Genomic DNA, 17,512 nt, shown 5'->3' with positions numbered 1-17,512 from the left:
GTAATATTAAATTCTGAGACTAGAGAGTGGGAAGAAGAGGAAGGAGGAGAAAGGTGGAGAGATGGGGAGGAAAATGGGAAGAGGGCAAGGAGAAGGGTAGAGGGGATCTCTAGGTAAAGGGATTGTGGAGACCTTGTATCCAGGTCTCCACAATACACCCTCCCATTTCTTTCCCCTCACTGTAACTATCTTCAATACATACTGTCTTTATCAATGTAAACATCACTTTACAGTGGTAAAGACAGTATGTATATGTATAAATACATACATACATACACACTTTTTGTCTAGGACTTTCCATTAGATATGCTAGAATGCCAACCATCCTGTGAAATTGGGGTATTAGGTGAACTATTGCTAGCACTCAAATCCCTGCCAGAATTGGGTAGCAACATTGGTGTGTGCCTAGGCAGTTATTCAGCAATTAGGACAATAATATTATTATTAATATAATTATTTTATTGATAAAACACTTTCAACAATATAAAGCTAAACTTCATTAGTTTAATTCATAACAGGAGAACATTGCAATGAAAGAAGATACCAATGTAATGGTTTGCTGTAAAACTTCTTTACTGCTGGGGTTTACCATTGATAGTGAACAAATGGACTGAATGTGTAATGTGTGTGTGTATGCATTTGTATACTGTACTGTATAAATATAATCGAGCCATTAATTTTTGTACCATGGGAACTCTTGGACATACAATACTGGATATGTTGTGGTACTGCCAGTTGTTTCAGATCTACAACAGACAGGTGTTCCCAGGAAAACAAAGTGCTTCTAGGAAAACTATGTGAAAGGTTTCTCAACAAGATTGCTGAACCTTTAAGTATCCAACTGTGAAGTATTCTTTTCTAAGCTCTTTGCTCCACTAGATTCTCTTTTTTCACATTTCCAACTGTCTTCTGGGATGGTTTCTTTTGGTATATCTTGTTCTCAAGTTAACACTTGCATTGGGCGAGTGTTTTTATTTTCAGATCTGGATAAAAAAATATTTGCATTGTATACATATTCATGCATGGTTACTTGCAGATAAAAACCATCATGGTGTCAGCAGATAAATATTATGAACAAAAACTTAAAAGTCTTCTAATGAAATAGTTGAGGTGGTACCCTCATTAGGTTTAAAATATTATCTATGTATATATATATATATATAATATATATATATATATAATATTATATATATCGTATATATATATAAATATATGTTATATATATTTATATAATATATATTTATATATAATTTATATAAACCTAATAAGGGTACCACCTCTGGTGCAATTGTAGGGACCCATAGCCTCGGAGAAGAAAATAAAGGGTACCCAGAGAAGACCTTGTGGATCCTCACTAAACACTAATACAATATGTTCTTCTCCTACCACCCATATTCTTTTTTTGTAATATTATATATATATATATATATATATGAATACAGGAAACAGCAGGCCTATTTATACCCAACAAAACTCCTTCATATTCATGCATAGCACTTGTCTATTATGTTACCCAGTTATTTGTTCCATAAATCTACAACCCAATTCTCAAACTATCTTGATTGAGAAGCCTTCTCAATCTAATTGTATCCAATAAATACCCATTGTTTTATAGTCTGTTTTTATACATTTAACGCTCTAATAATATATACTTTGTTATACCCTCTCAACCTTCTGTATACTTCAATCATGTCACCCTTTACTCTTTGCCTCTCTAAAGAACGTACATTAAGAATTCTTATGAACATAAGAATAAGTTAACTGCAGTAGCTGTTAACAGCTAACGGTAGCTGTTAACTGTTAAGTTAACTGTAGGTAGCTTATTAACATATGCAAGCAAGCTTTAATTTATATTCAACAAAACACATTCATATATTCAGTCCATTATGTCCTAACCTTTACTTGAAGCAATACAGTGATCTCAGGTCCATTATGTTACTAATTAATTAGTTCCTTAAATGGTTGTCTTATATACTGTACTAACTGTTGCAATATTTATATGTGTGCAACTCAATTTTTATATATTTTTAAAATTTCTTAAGTCTTTTCTTAAAATTCATCTTCAATGTTATAAAAGTTGGTCAGAACTTTAGTATTTATTCAACAATTTCAAAATATAATATAAAAGATAATATGTTAATGCCTCTAGAAGAAAAGTGTTTGGAAATAAAAGAAGAAGCCTTGTTAAATATTTATATTCAAACACTACATATGGATCTGGTACAGAAATAACTCCATATACAGTATTGACTCAAGTGTGTTGTCAATAAAAATTCCTTAAAATTTAATATACAGTGAACTATAAAGTAATACAGTACTGTGCTCATGTTTTTAATCACCTTCCTAGTATTCATATCTTGGTGCCTTTTCCCTGGAAAAACAAAACATAGGTATTATTTAACAGTCACCTTTAAGTTGAGGAACAATTTTTAATATTTACTTTTCAAAGGTTTAAAAATCCCCTTTTATCATTATTCAGATAATAATTCGCTATGTCAACAATAAATATTTCATTGCTATTTATCTACACGACTTGCTAAAAACGAGTGTTCATATCGGTTAAACAGTGCAGCCGAGCTCTTGTATGAATCTTTTCCTTCACTTAAAATCTCATGTCTTCGCATATGTATCATTCAGCCACGAAGGTACAATAGTCGACACGTGAGGTTTTAAATAATAAACTTATTGTAGATGCTTCAAATAATATTCATATATATATGCTCTTTGGCACTTCAATTTTTTAACAAGCCACACTACATAAACTTTGTATATGTTATAATCAATTTTTTTTTAGCAAATCTAAGAGGATTTCATTATAATTGTAAGGAATAAAAAGTCTGAAATATGTTCCTGAATGATGTATTCCAGTCTACACTATTCTGATCAATAGTTAAACAAAAAACCTAACAGAAGGCAAACACAAATTGCTGTTCTTTACTACGCTTAGGATAAATACTTACGGAACACCAGAGGCCCCATCAGTATCCTTGCGTCTCTTGAGGATCTGCTGGATCTGTTGCCACTCTCTATTCAGTTCGGCATTTCGGTCCTTCTCCTTGTTTCCGCCAATACGGCGAGTCTTCCGGCCATCAGCCATTTTCACACCATACTGGAAAGCAGCTTTTGGCATAGCTTCCCGCTGGTTCATATAATCACTATATTCTTCTTGCGTGTCAAAGTCCCAACGACCAACAGGGCCTTTCTTGTTACCCTAAAATTATGGAAAATTGTATTAATAAAATTGTTCCCAAGCCTAGAATATAATAATTGCACAAAATGCTACACGTGCTAGTGGCTGTACAAGAATGTAAGAACTCTTGTATATATAAATAAATATATAAATAAATATATAAATAAATAAAGAAATAAATAAAAATAAATACATATACAGTAAAAGATATGAGGCAAGAGGTAGAAATGAGAACTCATAAAAAGCCTAAATGGAGTAAATGGTCAAAAGTGGGAATAACATTGCATGTAGCTGATGTATGAGTTTGTGGAGAAGGCCTAAAAGCTTTGTCTTTGTACATACATCCTTTCAGAATGTACAAACAGTTTTTAAAATGTGACATACATATATAGTGTGAGGAAAAAATCTAACTTTTGAAATAAGCTGTGTTTTAGTTCATTCTTAACTATACCAACCACTTGATGATCCACTATAATTAAAAAACCAAGATAAAGAAAATAATTGTACAAAAATAATTATGGCAAAAGCATAAGGTATTCCTAACAAAATACCTAATAATTCTAGAACGAGACTAACCATATCCATCTTGGTGTAATCTGCTTCATCATCCGAATCATCAATAGCATCCTGCATCTCTGCCATACCAGGGTAGCACTCTGTGTAATAGTCATCCACCATCAGCAGACTGTTCACTCTGAAAAATGTACATTTTGCTGATGTCAACAAATTGCCATTAAGACACAGCTGCTCCAATGATAATATAATTAATGCAAAAAACAAAACGCACACATGTAAAAACGACACCGTTAACATGGCTAAATATATACATAAATACTGTATATACAAAGACACATAACTTACACTAAAACAAAATACATAACGGCATCGAGTTAGTATTACAGGAAACACCACTTTCTTTCCCAAGCCAGGGCTAGTGACCACCCACGACCCACCCTTCCCATTAGGCTCTATCGACCTCTGACCCACATTGACAAGGAACTCTTCAAAACGTCTTGCCAGCTAACTCTTCATTTACCTTCTTTGATCTTCCAATCACAATTCTGCCATTCACTTTGGCCACAACACTTAGTAGACTAATGTCTCCGAAGTTCATACCCACTAAGTGTATGGTTATATTTATTATTATATTAACAGGGGTATCTGGGCTTGTTTGGGTGACGGGGGTCACATGTACACTACATATGACCATCACTGAAACCATATTCACCCCAGTCTTCATTGGTAAATGAACTACACAAACGTTAACATTTAATCAGCATAACAAAATTAATATGATGGATGAATCTTGGTGAGGACAGAATTTAGCTAGTTTTGGTATTTTGGTTTAGGTTTTGGTAGTTTTGGAAGCTGGTTTGAAGTGGTTCATGGAGAGGGGCCAACCTCAACCTCCACATGACCCTTACCTCAACCCAGTCACCCTGCAAAGAGAGTCTAGTCACAAGTGTCTGGGGCCAGATTCACGAGGCAGTTAAGCAAGTACTTACGAACGTGTATATCTTTACTCAATCTTTGACGGCTCTGATTACATTTATTAAACAAGCATGAAAACTTCCCAATCAACTGTTGTTATTACTATAAACAGCCACCTGGCTATCCCATCTACTTCTAATTTCCTTTTTACCAGTTATCATTCTCCTATGTATATCGTTAATGTTAAAATTTACTTTCCTATCTGCCTCCTTGTTACTATTTGAAGATTCTTTCTAAAACAGTTTTTTGCTTTCTGACAGATATGTATAAAATATTTGTTCGAATTCCTCGGTCACACTTTTTTTCTGCTCGTTTATCTTTCCGCATATTTTTTACAATCCTACTCCAACTTTTCCCTTCAGTTTGCAATGACAGAATCTAAATACTTTCTTGTTATCAATAAAGGTTTGAGTTTGTGTTCCTTCAGATATTGATAATTTTTTATCATAAACATACTTTAACATAACCCTTTCCACAAACACAATCAACAACTCTTTCATTGCTTGCACGATACCTTGAGTACTTACGAATATCCTTATGAATATCTTTTACTCTGTAGCATCGCCATATTTATTATCCTGGCATTTCCATAGGCCTCAATGAATATACACATGTAAAAGTTATATGAACACCAGCACCAAATATCTACAGTCATTTTTTTTATCTCAAACAAAAGTTTTAAACGAAAGTTACAATTTAAACTTCTAGAATACAGAAAATGTGTTCATACGGTTTTGGTGGTGGCTGTTGCTGCTGAGAGGGAGCCTGTTGTTGCTGTGCTTGCTGTTGTTGTGTCAGCTGTTGTTGTGGCTGCTGTGGTGCCTGAGGTGCTTGCTTGTCAGCCTTTATATCTGCTCCAGTGGGCCATTGTGTCTGTAACCTCTCTTCCGCAGCACGCATCTCATTCTTTACCTCTTCATGTGCAGAGCGGCTGAAGTATGAACGGGGCTTTCGTTCTCTGTCATGCTCTCTATCTCTATCATGTCTGAAATATAAAATTGTTTAGAAATTAATCCAATAATCATATTTATCTTAGAAAATGCAAATTTAAAAACTTGTTGCAGTCAACAACTATTTTGGACCAACCACTACTTATGTTTTTTTTTCAGCACTGATAAGTTAAGTCAACTAAATGGCAGGTGTGGCAAAGTTATCATGTTCCTAGGGCATAACTTGTGGTAGTGGGCACAAGGAATGCAATAAACAATCATAAAGTAAAAGTTTTGATGATACAAGTTATTTAATGTACAGATGAGATTAGACCATGATATTTTTTTGTTTTTACCTTTAAGTGTATTTTTAAAATGAATAGGAAAACCTGCAATAAATATAACCACAAACAGGAGTTGGATTGATAAAGGGTTATCATAGGAATGAGAATTAGTTTATATTTTATAAGAGTGTGAATGGAAAATCTGAACAGTCGAGTTAAATCTTACCGATCACGATCTCGATCTCTGTCGCGTTCACGTCGATCCTTTTCTCTATCTCTGTCGCGATCTCCTCTGTCCTTTTCCCTGTCTCTTCGGTCACGTTCACGGTCTCTATCTCTTCCCCTTTCACGGTCACGATCTCCACGATCTTTATCTCGATCACTTGCCTTACCCACTGATGGAACATAGTCTCCGATGTCTCCATAGATACTGTCATCAGCTCCAGCCCTCCCAGCCTAATAAAAAAATTAAAATTTTTTATAAGCACAGTATAATTTTTGTATTTGATAATTAACCACATTTCCAAAATCAAGAAAATGCACAAACTAAATACTCTGGGACCAAGGGACTCCTTGAATAGTATTTACCCAATCCAAGGAATACTCCTCAGCATAACTTTTCTCCCCTATATCATCAATGACAAAGTGGCAATTAATGCCATGGGAATACAAATGAGTGGCCATTACCCACTTTAACTAGTATGCTGGTGCATACAGAGGGAATACACACTTATCATACAAGTGAGTAGCTGCTGACTGCATTCACCTGACCACCTGACTTCAGTACAAAAAAAACTTGTATAAAGAAATGTATTTGGAGGATTAACAAGCCGTCACTGATGCCCAATGGCTATCCTGTTGATGGGGTTTCCTTAATAAGTTTCAATGTACAGTACGGTATACAAAGTATAAAACAAGAATGCTAGAATATAATAAAATCAACAGATAGTCCATTAACCAAATATAAAATATTTAGAATAAGGACATTTCATTCACTTCTTTTTAGCTAATAATCTCCGATGCCTTGATATTTGAGAAATTTTTTCCAAAGCTACAAAAATCATGTAAAAAGATAAACTGACAAAAGGTATATATATATACAGTACTTACCGCTTCATTTTTGCCTTTGTCTTTCTTTTTTTGTTTTTTGCTGGCTCTACCAGTGCGAAGGTAGGATAAAATCTGAGTAAGCTTCTGAATTACAATGTCATTTGTTGTAAACGTTGCTTGCATATTCTGGAAAAAAAATCAAATATATAATAAATAGTGCACATGTACAGAAAATATAAAAATAAGCAAGCAACAGGGAAGGCAGGTGTATACAAAATTACGTCAGCCAAAGGGAGGATGAAAGGGAAAGTGAGCTGATGGGACAATAACCTAAGCATACAAAGTTTTATCAGGTGATAGGGTAATGAGAACTTGGGTGACTATATTGGGATATGACATACTGGGCAGCGACATCATCGTTGGCTTGTTTGCGTTCCAGTTTTAATTTCATTCTCATAGTGGGGAGAGTGAATAATTCTGTTATTTGAGTGTTTATGCTCATTTGTTCAACTTTCATGTGTAGGGCTTCAAGAATTTGTAGTCTCCTAACATTCTGGGCTTCATCTAATAGACAAGTGTTTTTATTCAGCATTTCTCTTGTCAGGATGATGTCATGGGCTTCTCTCGTGTGATTTTTAAGGGGGCACCTGATTGAAGATGACAGGTTAAATGCCTTGTGAGCTTGGCCGACGTAATACCCACATACAGTACTTAGAGTGAAGGTTGCAGCCTATAATATATAATCATATATTCTCATCTCTATATACTAAGTTGAGGATAATCTGTATAGTAGTGTCAACTGAGACGATGACACTACTATTTGTAATGAAAATTTGTTTTAACCATTTTATCATAGACAGGTATCACAATGAAAGGGTTAAGCAAAACCAAATAAACAATAAAATGATCACATTTTTACTAATGGTACCCAATAACAGTAATTAAGTAAAACATCATATACCTTACCTCTATACCTTGAAGATCAGCTTTGGAGCGAATAACAGTGGTAGGAATGTCACTCTCGGCAACTTCATCATCAAGATCAATAGCATATGCCATACGACCAGTGAGAAATAAGTCATTAAACTCTGCTGGCTTCGTGTTGAAGATACTGCTGAAAATGCGTCGTCCTGCATTTGTTCTAAAAAAAAAAAAAAAAAAAGTTAAATAATTTGTTTATACTGGTACATCAAAAATCAATCTAATTAGATACACACAATGCAATTTTTATCCATTAGCATCCAACAGACTTTTTGTCAAGTTCATTCAACAGCTTTTCTGTTCCTTCAAGTTTAGTCTTAAAATTATACCATGATGAGGATTCAATCCATGATTTGAATGTAATTTCTGACAGCTCTTCCAGGCTCAATTGAGAATTCTCCAGTGTTCCCCTAACTGCAGTATAACCCAGCAGGGACAATTTAATAAGATACTTGTTGCACCGAGGCAGTGTATCGACACGCCCAGACTTGGCAACAAATGTTCCGATTCTAACTGATCCTCAAGTTAAAGGACCAGCTGAGTGGCACTGCATAAAATTCTTATACATATCCTTCACCAATGTAACACTACATTTCTTTTACATACACAAAGAAATCACACTAATACGATATATCAATGAGAAAATGAATTGGAGCAATGGGGCGACTCTGACCAGTGATCAGGATATTCCCAGCTACATACACTTTACTACTTTTCTTACTATATTTCTTATTGTAAAACTTCTTAGCACTTCAAGAGAGCCTAATTATGCATACAAAATACTATCAAAATGCTTTGCACAGAAAATTTAGCTATTTAGTAAACAAACATGATTTAGCAATAGTAAATTCAAAATTAAAATAAATAACATACATACCACTACAGTACTCAAATGCCAAACAGATTTGAGTATGACTCAACAGTTACATGCTGCTGCTGCTACATGCAGCTACTAAGTTAAAAGTAAACAAATTTTATATGATAATTACTTGAATATCAGTTCATCCTCTTCTTGTTGAGGAATACTTATAGGAGGTGGTGGCTTCTTCTCTTTTGGTGCATCAGAGGAGATGGGCCGTTCTATTTCCACCAAAACCTCAGATTCCTTAATTTGGATTTCGGATCGTACTTTCTGCAACAATGCATAATCTAAGCCTTTCACTAAATGGGTATGCTCCATGTCACCACCCAAAAATTTGGACTCTTGGATCATTTGCTTACGACGTTCTGCTGCATCCAAACCCCTGAAATAAGAAATACTTTCATTAAACAATATCTGTGAATGAAACGTTTTGACTGCAGTTGACTGACGGAGGTATTCTCGGTCCTTATGCCTGACATATCTTACAATCCAGGCAGTATGGATGGGATGGGATGGGATGGGAATAGACATAGTTGAGGTGGGAATAGGTGTGGTTGGTGTGGACATTTTCTAGCCTTAAAGCTGTAGATTGTGTTTGCTTCCAATTCTTCTCTCAGTGTATTCCACTTGTACCATGTACAGGTGGCCATTGTGTGTAAATTGGGAAAAAATCTAAATGTGATGAACAATGTGACAGTGTCAGACCACGAAGGAAGAATTACGACAGGAATTTCCTCAAGTACTGTACTTTCATATTTAGTAATACATCTTTAGAAGGATGGATTTACAGATCAGTAAGTTGGATATACTGTATGGCAGGAAAGAGGCGAGGCAAGGCGAGGCACAATATCTTTAATGAGATTAGGGGATATTAATAAGGTATTAGTGAGATAAATGTGTTTCAGTGGTCCTACTTAAATTGCCCTTTAACTGATAAATAAAAAATGGATCTAAATTATACAATCCAATGCTAATTTTCAAATTACATGATTTTGTAATCTGTAATAAAGCAGATTCAATTATGTTCCGACTGAAAATGCTTTTATAATTCATTATTGAAGAAGCTATCTCCTAATCAATTTGGCGAGAACTTTCTGACAAAGGAACAAACAAAGCATTAGACAATTAGCCATATCTTACAGAGTATTTATGTTGCTAAATTCAAAATTTCAAAACTTTAGATGTTTGCCCGACATAATACCTATTACAGTCTTTACAAAGTATTTTGTAAATGACTCAATTATCACAACGAGGACTGTTTCTAACTAATAGTTTTCCTATAGTATTTTTGTAATTAAACACTACATGTATATAAAAACGTTTCAAGGCCTTGACAATATTTTCAAACCCAGAAAAATATAGTAAACATAACATTTTTGGGGCAAATTTTCTTACTGCATACATTATTATAATATGTATGACATGCTTTGCTATGGCAAACCTCAAAAAAACTTGGTGGATAACGAAGCGCAAGACCAATAGAATTAATATTCTTAAACTCTTCATCCAAGAATTCTGGACTAACAACCCAAAGAGCTCTTAGAACCACAGAGGAAATAAATGATTGTTTTACATGGTATCTATGCCTCAAGAAATTATGCCCCCCCCACCCCAAGTTCTCATTCAAGACACTGTACCTCACCTCACCTCTTTCCTGCCCATATATCCAACCTACTGATATGTAAATTCATCATTCTGAAGATGTATTATTCAACACGAAAGTACTTAAAAGAAATTCCTATCTTAATCCTGCCTTCATGGTCTGACACTGTCACAGGGTAATTTATATATTACATTTTTTTGACAATTTCAGCTTACACCTATGTCCTCTTATTCTACTTTTTCTCAATTTAAAGAGGATTTCTTTGTCCTCATTGTATATCTCCCTCAATATTTTGCATATAGTGATAATACCCCCTTCTGCTCATTCTCTTAATTCAGGCTACAGTCTTATTGCAAATCTCACCACTATTTTTTAGTAAGAATACATGTGAATCTGGCACAAACAATTTTTCAAATGCAGAGACCACGGATATATAAAGGTTATGAAATGTTACAAAGATCAGCCAACCAAATAAATTGTATTTAATAAATAAATACTAAGTGGAAAAAGACTGTCAACCAGTTTGCAACAATAGAACATACAGAACTGTATATCTATAGTTACCAACATACATTATAACAAGTACTCAAACTGGAAATACACATACGATTTCAGATCTGGAGCAACTGCACGGTAACCTCCCATACCAGCTTGAGAAGGATCTTCTGCTTGATAATCAGGATTCTTCCCTTCACGTCTCTCTTTAGCTCTGTCACGGTATTTCTCCGCTAACTCGGCCATTTTTTCTTCTTCTTCCTTCTTGATCTTGGCATAGTAGCTGGAGACAAAAACAAAAGTGAGGAGATATGACAATGTTTTCTTCTCAATTTCCCTACAAAAAATATCTTTAATCTGTTTTTACTAAAACTTTACAACATAAGTGTACAGTACAGATATATAAATCAAAAAGAGAATGATAAGCAATATTTATTATGGAGAACATTGTTTTGTGTACATGCTGGTGTTACGGTAGAAAACAAATATTGAAGTAAATAACTTCAATAGGAGTTAGTTAATAATGTGGCTGGTAGGCAAGAAACTGAAAGGGAGTAAGATTTACATATATTTTAATGCACTTCTTTTGAATTCAGGGAAATGAGCATTCAACTACTGTATTATATTCACACTAGAAGATGCTGAATGATTAGTATTTGCAGACTTGGGAAAATCCTTGGCAGGTACAGATGTGATTTTACAGGTGTAGATGAGATTGCCACGAGGCATTTTGAGATTCTTTAAAGTTACGAGTGATTTATAACCGAGCAGTTATGATAAGAACAGTAACTGCTGTTGAGATAAAACTCAAAACATGAAGTAAAAAAAAAATTGTGAAATGAGGATGCTTTTTCCATTCCTTTTAAAGTTGTAAAACATTCATGCTTTCAAAAACACCTATGGGTTAGATTTACACCAGGTAATTTTGTTGGGTGTTTGTTCTATGCAAAATACTTTTTTCAGGTGATCTATCCTGAAATCTATTCTTGTTCAACAACCTCCCAGCGAGCATAAGACATATTGCCGGAACAACTGTAGACATCTTCAAGAGAAAACTAGATCATTTCTCAAAGCAGTGCTGGACCAATCGGGCTGTGGTGGATATGGGGGCCTGTGGGCCGCTCCAAGCAACAGCCTAGTGGACCAATCTCTCACAAGTAAAGCCTGGCCTTGGGCTGGGCTTGGGGAGTAAAAGAACTCCCTGAACCCCATCAAGCAGGTATCCAGAAAGAATGTCATGACTATAATTTGTAGACAATCATACAGTGCAGCTGTACATAAAGGAATAGTGTGGATGTAGCGAGTGCTTACTACATTGTCTATCAGCATGAATTAGCATCAATCACTTAATGTGTTAGTGTGTGTGTTCGAGATAAATTTGTGAGTCACACTGCTATGTGACCCATGACCACAGGCTACCCATTGCACTTCTCACCAAATACTTTAATTAAAATGTAAAACTACAGGTTGAGTATACAGTGCTGCAAGAGATAGAGGCACAAAGCCCACTACCATATAAAATATTCAACAAGTCGAGAACAGTATACTACAAGATGCAGGTAGAAGTCGTGAGAATGCTGTGCAGTTTACGTGGGCATTGTTCTATGAACCACATTAAACGTTGGCCCATAACCCCCCCCCCCCCTCCGCAATAAGTAATGTGTGTGTATCTAATGTTTTATATTTACTTTATGTACATTTTTGGATGCTGCCGTTATAATTTCAACGTGTGTCCCTGTGCCTAACTGTACATCTGTATGAGCACAGAGTAGTTGAGATTATCAGTTCTTGAAATTTTTTTACCACTCTAACATATTACCAATGCACTCATTTCAGTTTCTGAACTTATCACCGATTTCATTAAACGTCGGCAAAAGACAATCTTTCTTGTGCAATTTCTAAGCTCCAATTAAGCTCCAAATCAAATTTAAACGGCAATTCAAGCTTGGGCACTGCATCCATCTATAGCTTCCACTCCACATAAAAGCGGTGACTTATAATATATGCTCCCTATAACTCCATGGGTTGGGTAGATGCTACTAGTCAGAATTGAAGTGTCTAGCTCTAGGGAACAATACAGTCCTAACTAGAGACCTAACAGTCTCCGTGGTGCAGTGGTAAGACACTCGCCTGGCGTTCCACAAGCACTTTGTCGTGGGTTCGTATCCTGGCCGGGAAGGATTTACTGGGCGCAAATCCTTAACTGTAGCTTCTGTTTAACTCAACAGTAAAATGGTTACTCGGTTGTAAAAACGATTCTTCGCGGCGGGGATCGTTTTCCAGGGACTTGCCCGAAACGCTACGCGCACTAGTGGTTGTACAAGAGTGTAACAACTCTTGTATATATCTCAAAAAAAAAAAAAAAAAAAAAAAAAAAACTACAACTGCTTCCTGAAAGTGCAACTGCAGTAAACATGGACACATACACACACACACAAAATTTAAACTATTAACCTACACAGTATTCATATTACATTACCTCTTTTTCTTCTTTCTTTCTGCAGCTCGAACATCGTCTTTATTTTCACGGCGTTGGGTAGGTGGCTCAGTACTGGAGGTTTTGGTTCCAGCAGAAGTAACCGTTTCTTTCTGACTCCCCGGCGGTGCACGAGGAGTCATTAACAATTTTCTAAAGTCTGCATTGGTAAGGCGTTGTGGCCTGAAAATTTTTAGATATACAGTATTAAAATAAATGTGAAATTTTTAAGTTTACTGGCACTGCATATTCAATTTTTTTATTTTTTCACATTTAGCTAGAAAACTAATAAAATGAGCCAAGACTGCATCATATTTCATACAGTGCATCAGAATTAAACTGAATCAAGTTCCACGAAAGCAAGACACCAGTGCATAAAATAATAAATTAAAATATTTAAATGAGATATACAGAAAATAGTTTAAAGTTAATGTGACACTATAGATGATGTGTGTTGCACTCTATCTCTCTAGTCAGTTGGACAAGCCATTATGGGATTGCTCTTAATATCAATATAGCATAAATTTTTATTTTGCAAACTAAAGTAATCAAAGAGAACTTTTCTATTAATGACCAGTGTTAAATATAAAATGAAAGAAAGGATTTCAACATAACAACACAAAAGTAGTGTACAGTACCGAGATGTGTCCAAAATTTGTACTAACCTTTCATCTATAACAGTTTCCCCTGGTGGTGCCAAAGGATTGGAAAACACTTCCTCACCACCTGAAAACAGATTTCATTACATACATAAGTTATAAATACACAATACACAAGTCCAATATATATAAAAATAAAGCACTGAAAATAATGAAACACTTATCTCTTGAGCCCTTGATAACTCTTTGACCTTCATTCTAGATACATAAAGCTTTATTCATCATACCAAGCTTCCAAAGGATGATAGTTACCTACCAGGAGCCAGAACTACACTCTGGCTCACTCAACAAGGTGACAGTAGCAAGGGATCGAAAATCATCTATTAAAACTTTGAAATATCCTGCCAGAAAGCATACACACACAAAAGCAGTGACCAAAGGAAATGAGGTATCCCAAGGCAAACAAAGAAAGAGATCATTGATGTTGTGTAACTACCCAAATACTAATGCATCTGACTTCCACTAGATGACAGCCCCAGGCCCCACTTTCCTATAGAGCCACTTGCGCTAAATCCGAAAAACCTACGGAGAAGAAGAGGATAGGGTGGGAGAGAGAGCTATAGGGAGTCCGAGGAAGGAGGTCACACCTCCTTCCGTGTCTAGTCATGACTAGACTAGACACGGTGAGGAAAGGTTTGTTCAGAAAGTTGCAGTGATGTAAGATGATCCTTCGCCCCTAATAACAAGAGGCCTATAAAAAATGTCAGTACCTGTACTACATCGACGACCGGGCCGCGGGGTCGCCGAGCCCTGAAATCCCCTCAAGGTACGTGACCCCTATTCTTAGAGTAAATCTAACCCGACTTATCCAGCAACTAATGAAAAGATAGAAGTAGATGGTCGTTCCATATATGTGGGTAAAGAAGAAATTGAGAAAATTGGTCACATTTAGTTAAGACTTGGGTAAATTCTGGTTTGGTAACAGGGTTGTTGATCTGTGCAACCAATTACCACGTAACATAATAGCAGTGGGATCCCTTGATTGTTTCCAGGGTAGCTTAGGCATATATATATATATGAATGAAATTGGGTGGATATAAATAGGAGCTGCTTAGTATGGGGCCAATAGGCCTTATGCTGTTATCTTCATCATGTTATCCTAATTTAACCGAATCAAAATAACCAATACAATGTTGTGTATACTGGCAGGTTTCAGAGCCTAACTGATATCATGGGCGACTTGAAGACTGAAGAACTAATTCACTAGTTGAGTGATGCAGCATCCTCCTCCTCCCTCCCTGCAGAAATCAGCAGGGAACAGCTCCTGCGACATGATGACAGAAGAATTAGGATAACAAGAGCATTGTCTAGTGATGACGAATATGGGGAACGAACCCTAACAGGACTTTGGAGCAGCGGACTGGTCACTCATCTGGCAATAAACCACTCACCTGGAGGCATGGCTGCTACGTAGAGTGTTGCTTTACTTCATATATATATCAGCTAGTGCACTACAACACCGCTGAGATATTCTCCTCGTGAAGCTTGGGGCCGCTGGTCGTCTATGGAAGAGAGACCAAGTAAACGTAAACACGAAACAAATGACTCTCGCACAAGTAATATACAAATATTTATTCAGGTAAAAGGGTTGAATTTTGTAACTAGCTCATCAAGATTGTAACTTGCTTAGCTAAATGAACTGTGGAGGTTCAGTCCCTGAGCCCATTATGTGCCTCTGTAACCCTTTCCACTATCGCCCACAAGATGGGTATGAGGTGCATAATAAATGAACTAAACTAACTATTCAGGTAAAGTACATACATACAAGGTGAGATACAAAAAGTTGATGGATTTATAGATAGAGCTAGCACATACAATGCCTAAAGCAACTATTACCCAAAGCGTTTCGGGCAGTTTTTTTTTGTTTGCAAAAAAATGTTTTTTTTTAATTCCTTGCTTGTGTACAGCGTGCTGCTTGTTGTTGTTGTTTTAGATTACCTACTCAGAACAAAATGTCCATGTAGCACGGGCTATGGTGAGCCCGTAACAGTTGCTGTTGTTCTCGAGTACTCAGATAATCGGACCACACCTTACCTAATAGGTTAGAAGGAGTGTTAACTGTAATTAGAGAAGAGGTAGGGGTGGTGAAGAAATAGCCTAAGCTACCCTATCCCTTTTTACAGGCTTTTCATGCCCGTGCCACCTCTTGGGTGGCTTAATCTTCATTAATCAATCAATCTATCCCTTTGAGATGTGTTTTTTTGTCTCAGTAAACATACTAGAACTGAAATTGAATTGAAATTGAAATCGAAATAAGTTTATTGAGATAAAATACACACAAAGGGATGAGGTGGCTCAAGCTATTCTCACCCCGTTCAGTACAACGTGTTCATATATATATATTTAGATACACATAACAAACAATAAACATATTACCGAAAATTCTAGAGATAAACATATACATTTCTTCATTTACACAAGTGGTATGGTATCAGACGTACACACAAATACTTTTATGACTAGGTATATAGACAATTTGCAAGAGACATTCAGACAATTCAACAAAAGGTTACAATCTTGGTGCAAAATTCTCATATCGCTCCAGAATATCATCAACCTTTCCGTTATGACACATCCAGGCTATTTTTTTTTTCTTTTGAGATATATACAAGAGTTGTTACATTCTTGTACAGCCACTAGTACGCGTAGCGTTTCGGGCAAGTCCTTAATCCTATGGTCCCTGGAATACGATCCCCTGCCGCGAAGAATCGTTTTTTCATCCAAGTACACATTTTACTGTTGCGTTAAACAGAGGCTACAGTTAAGGAATTGTGCCCAGTAAATCCTCCCCGGCCAGGATACGAACCCATGACATAGCGCTCGCGGAACGCCAGGCGAGTGTCTTACCACTACACCACGGAGACTGCATTTGTTCAGGAACAGTCCTTATCTCAGTGTTTCTATATACATTAATCAACGGACAATCAAGAACATAATGGGTGAGTGTGTGAGACCTTAACATACCACATAGTTTACAGCACCTATCCCATATTCCCAGTAATATTTGTACCCAAGCCTGATCGAGCCGCATGTGCACAGAATCACTCCAAGCATTTCTCCTTTTACCATAAGTGAAATGGGTGTTTTGACTCACACACATGTAGTGTTGCATGGTTTGGCTTCCCTCATACATTATACCTCTCATCGCCACTTCTGCCTGTGCTGCTACCAATTTTAGTACATCAGTGTTTGGCTCTAGGGAAATTATACGTCAAAATGCGATATACTATTCAGGAGAACGGGTTGCATTATCTTGCCCTCTCCCTACAACCCAAAATACCGTCCCTTTCCCCCAATCCCTCACGGGAGACATCTCCCGTCACGCAGGGTGCAGTCACACCTCCATAGATCTCCAGTATCAGCTCTTGATACTGGTAACGGCTCAAAAAGGCCACCACCTAGGGCTATTCATGCCCGTGCCACCTTTTGGGTCGCTTAATCTTCATCAATCAATCAATCCCTAATCCCTCACACCTGATTTACCAAGACACT

The 17,512-nt window shown here is 36.4% G+C and overlaps 1 protein-coding gene across 1 annotated transcript; it reads right to left on the bottom strand.

The window, feature by feature from the left end:
- Positions 1-2,179: 2,179 nt before the first annotated feature.
- beag (IC cytokine homolog beag) lies at positions 2,180-15,560 on the bottom strand. Its single transcript, XM_045767546.2, has 12 exons — positions 15,412-15,560; positions 14,027-14,087; positions 13,365-13,544; positions 10,998-11,168; positions 8,915-9,169; positions 7,911-8,085; positions 7,005-7,130; positions 6,121-6,350; positions 5,412-5,666; positions 3,767-3,884; positions 2,961-3,211; positions 2,180-2,371 (listed from the first exon to the last, which is right to left on the bottom strand). The coding sequence occupies exons 1-12, from the start codon at positions 15,419-15,421 to the stop codon at positions 2,344-2,346; spliced, it is 1,860 nt and encodes a 619-aa protein (XP_045623502.1). The 5' UTR covers positions 15,422-15,560; the 3' UTR covers positions 2,180-2,343.
- Between the last annotated feature and the right edge of the window lie 1,952 nt (positions 15,561-17,512).

Source organism: Procambarus clarkii, chromosome 72 (genome assembly GCF_040958095.1).
Source record: "Procambarus clarkii isolate CNS0578487 chromosome 72, FALCON_Pclarkii_2.0, whole genome shotgun sequence".
Taxonomy (NCBI): Eukaryota; Metazoa; Arthropoda; class Malacostraca; order Decapoda; family Cambaridae; genus Procambarus; species Procambarus clarkii.
This window is presented reverse-complemented; position numbering and strand designations above follow the sequence as displayed.

What these genes read in the sequence shown, in the direction of transcription:
- beag (XM_045767546.2), bottom strand. An exon ending in GAAACTGTTATAGATGAAAG is followed by an intron (nt 13,545 to 14,026) that starts GTTAGTACAAAT and finishes AAAAATTTTCAG; the next exon opens with GCCACAACGCCTTACCAATG. An exon ending in CTGATCTTCAAGGTATAGAG is followed by an intron (nt 7,131 to 7,910) that starts GTAAGGTATATG and finishes TTTTTTTTCCAG; the next exon opens with AATATGCAAGCAACGTTTAC.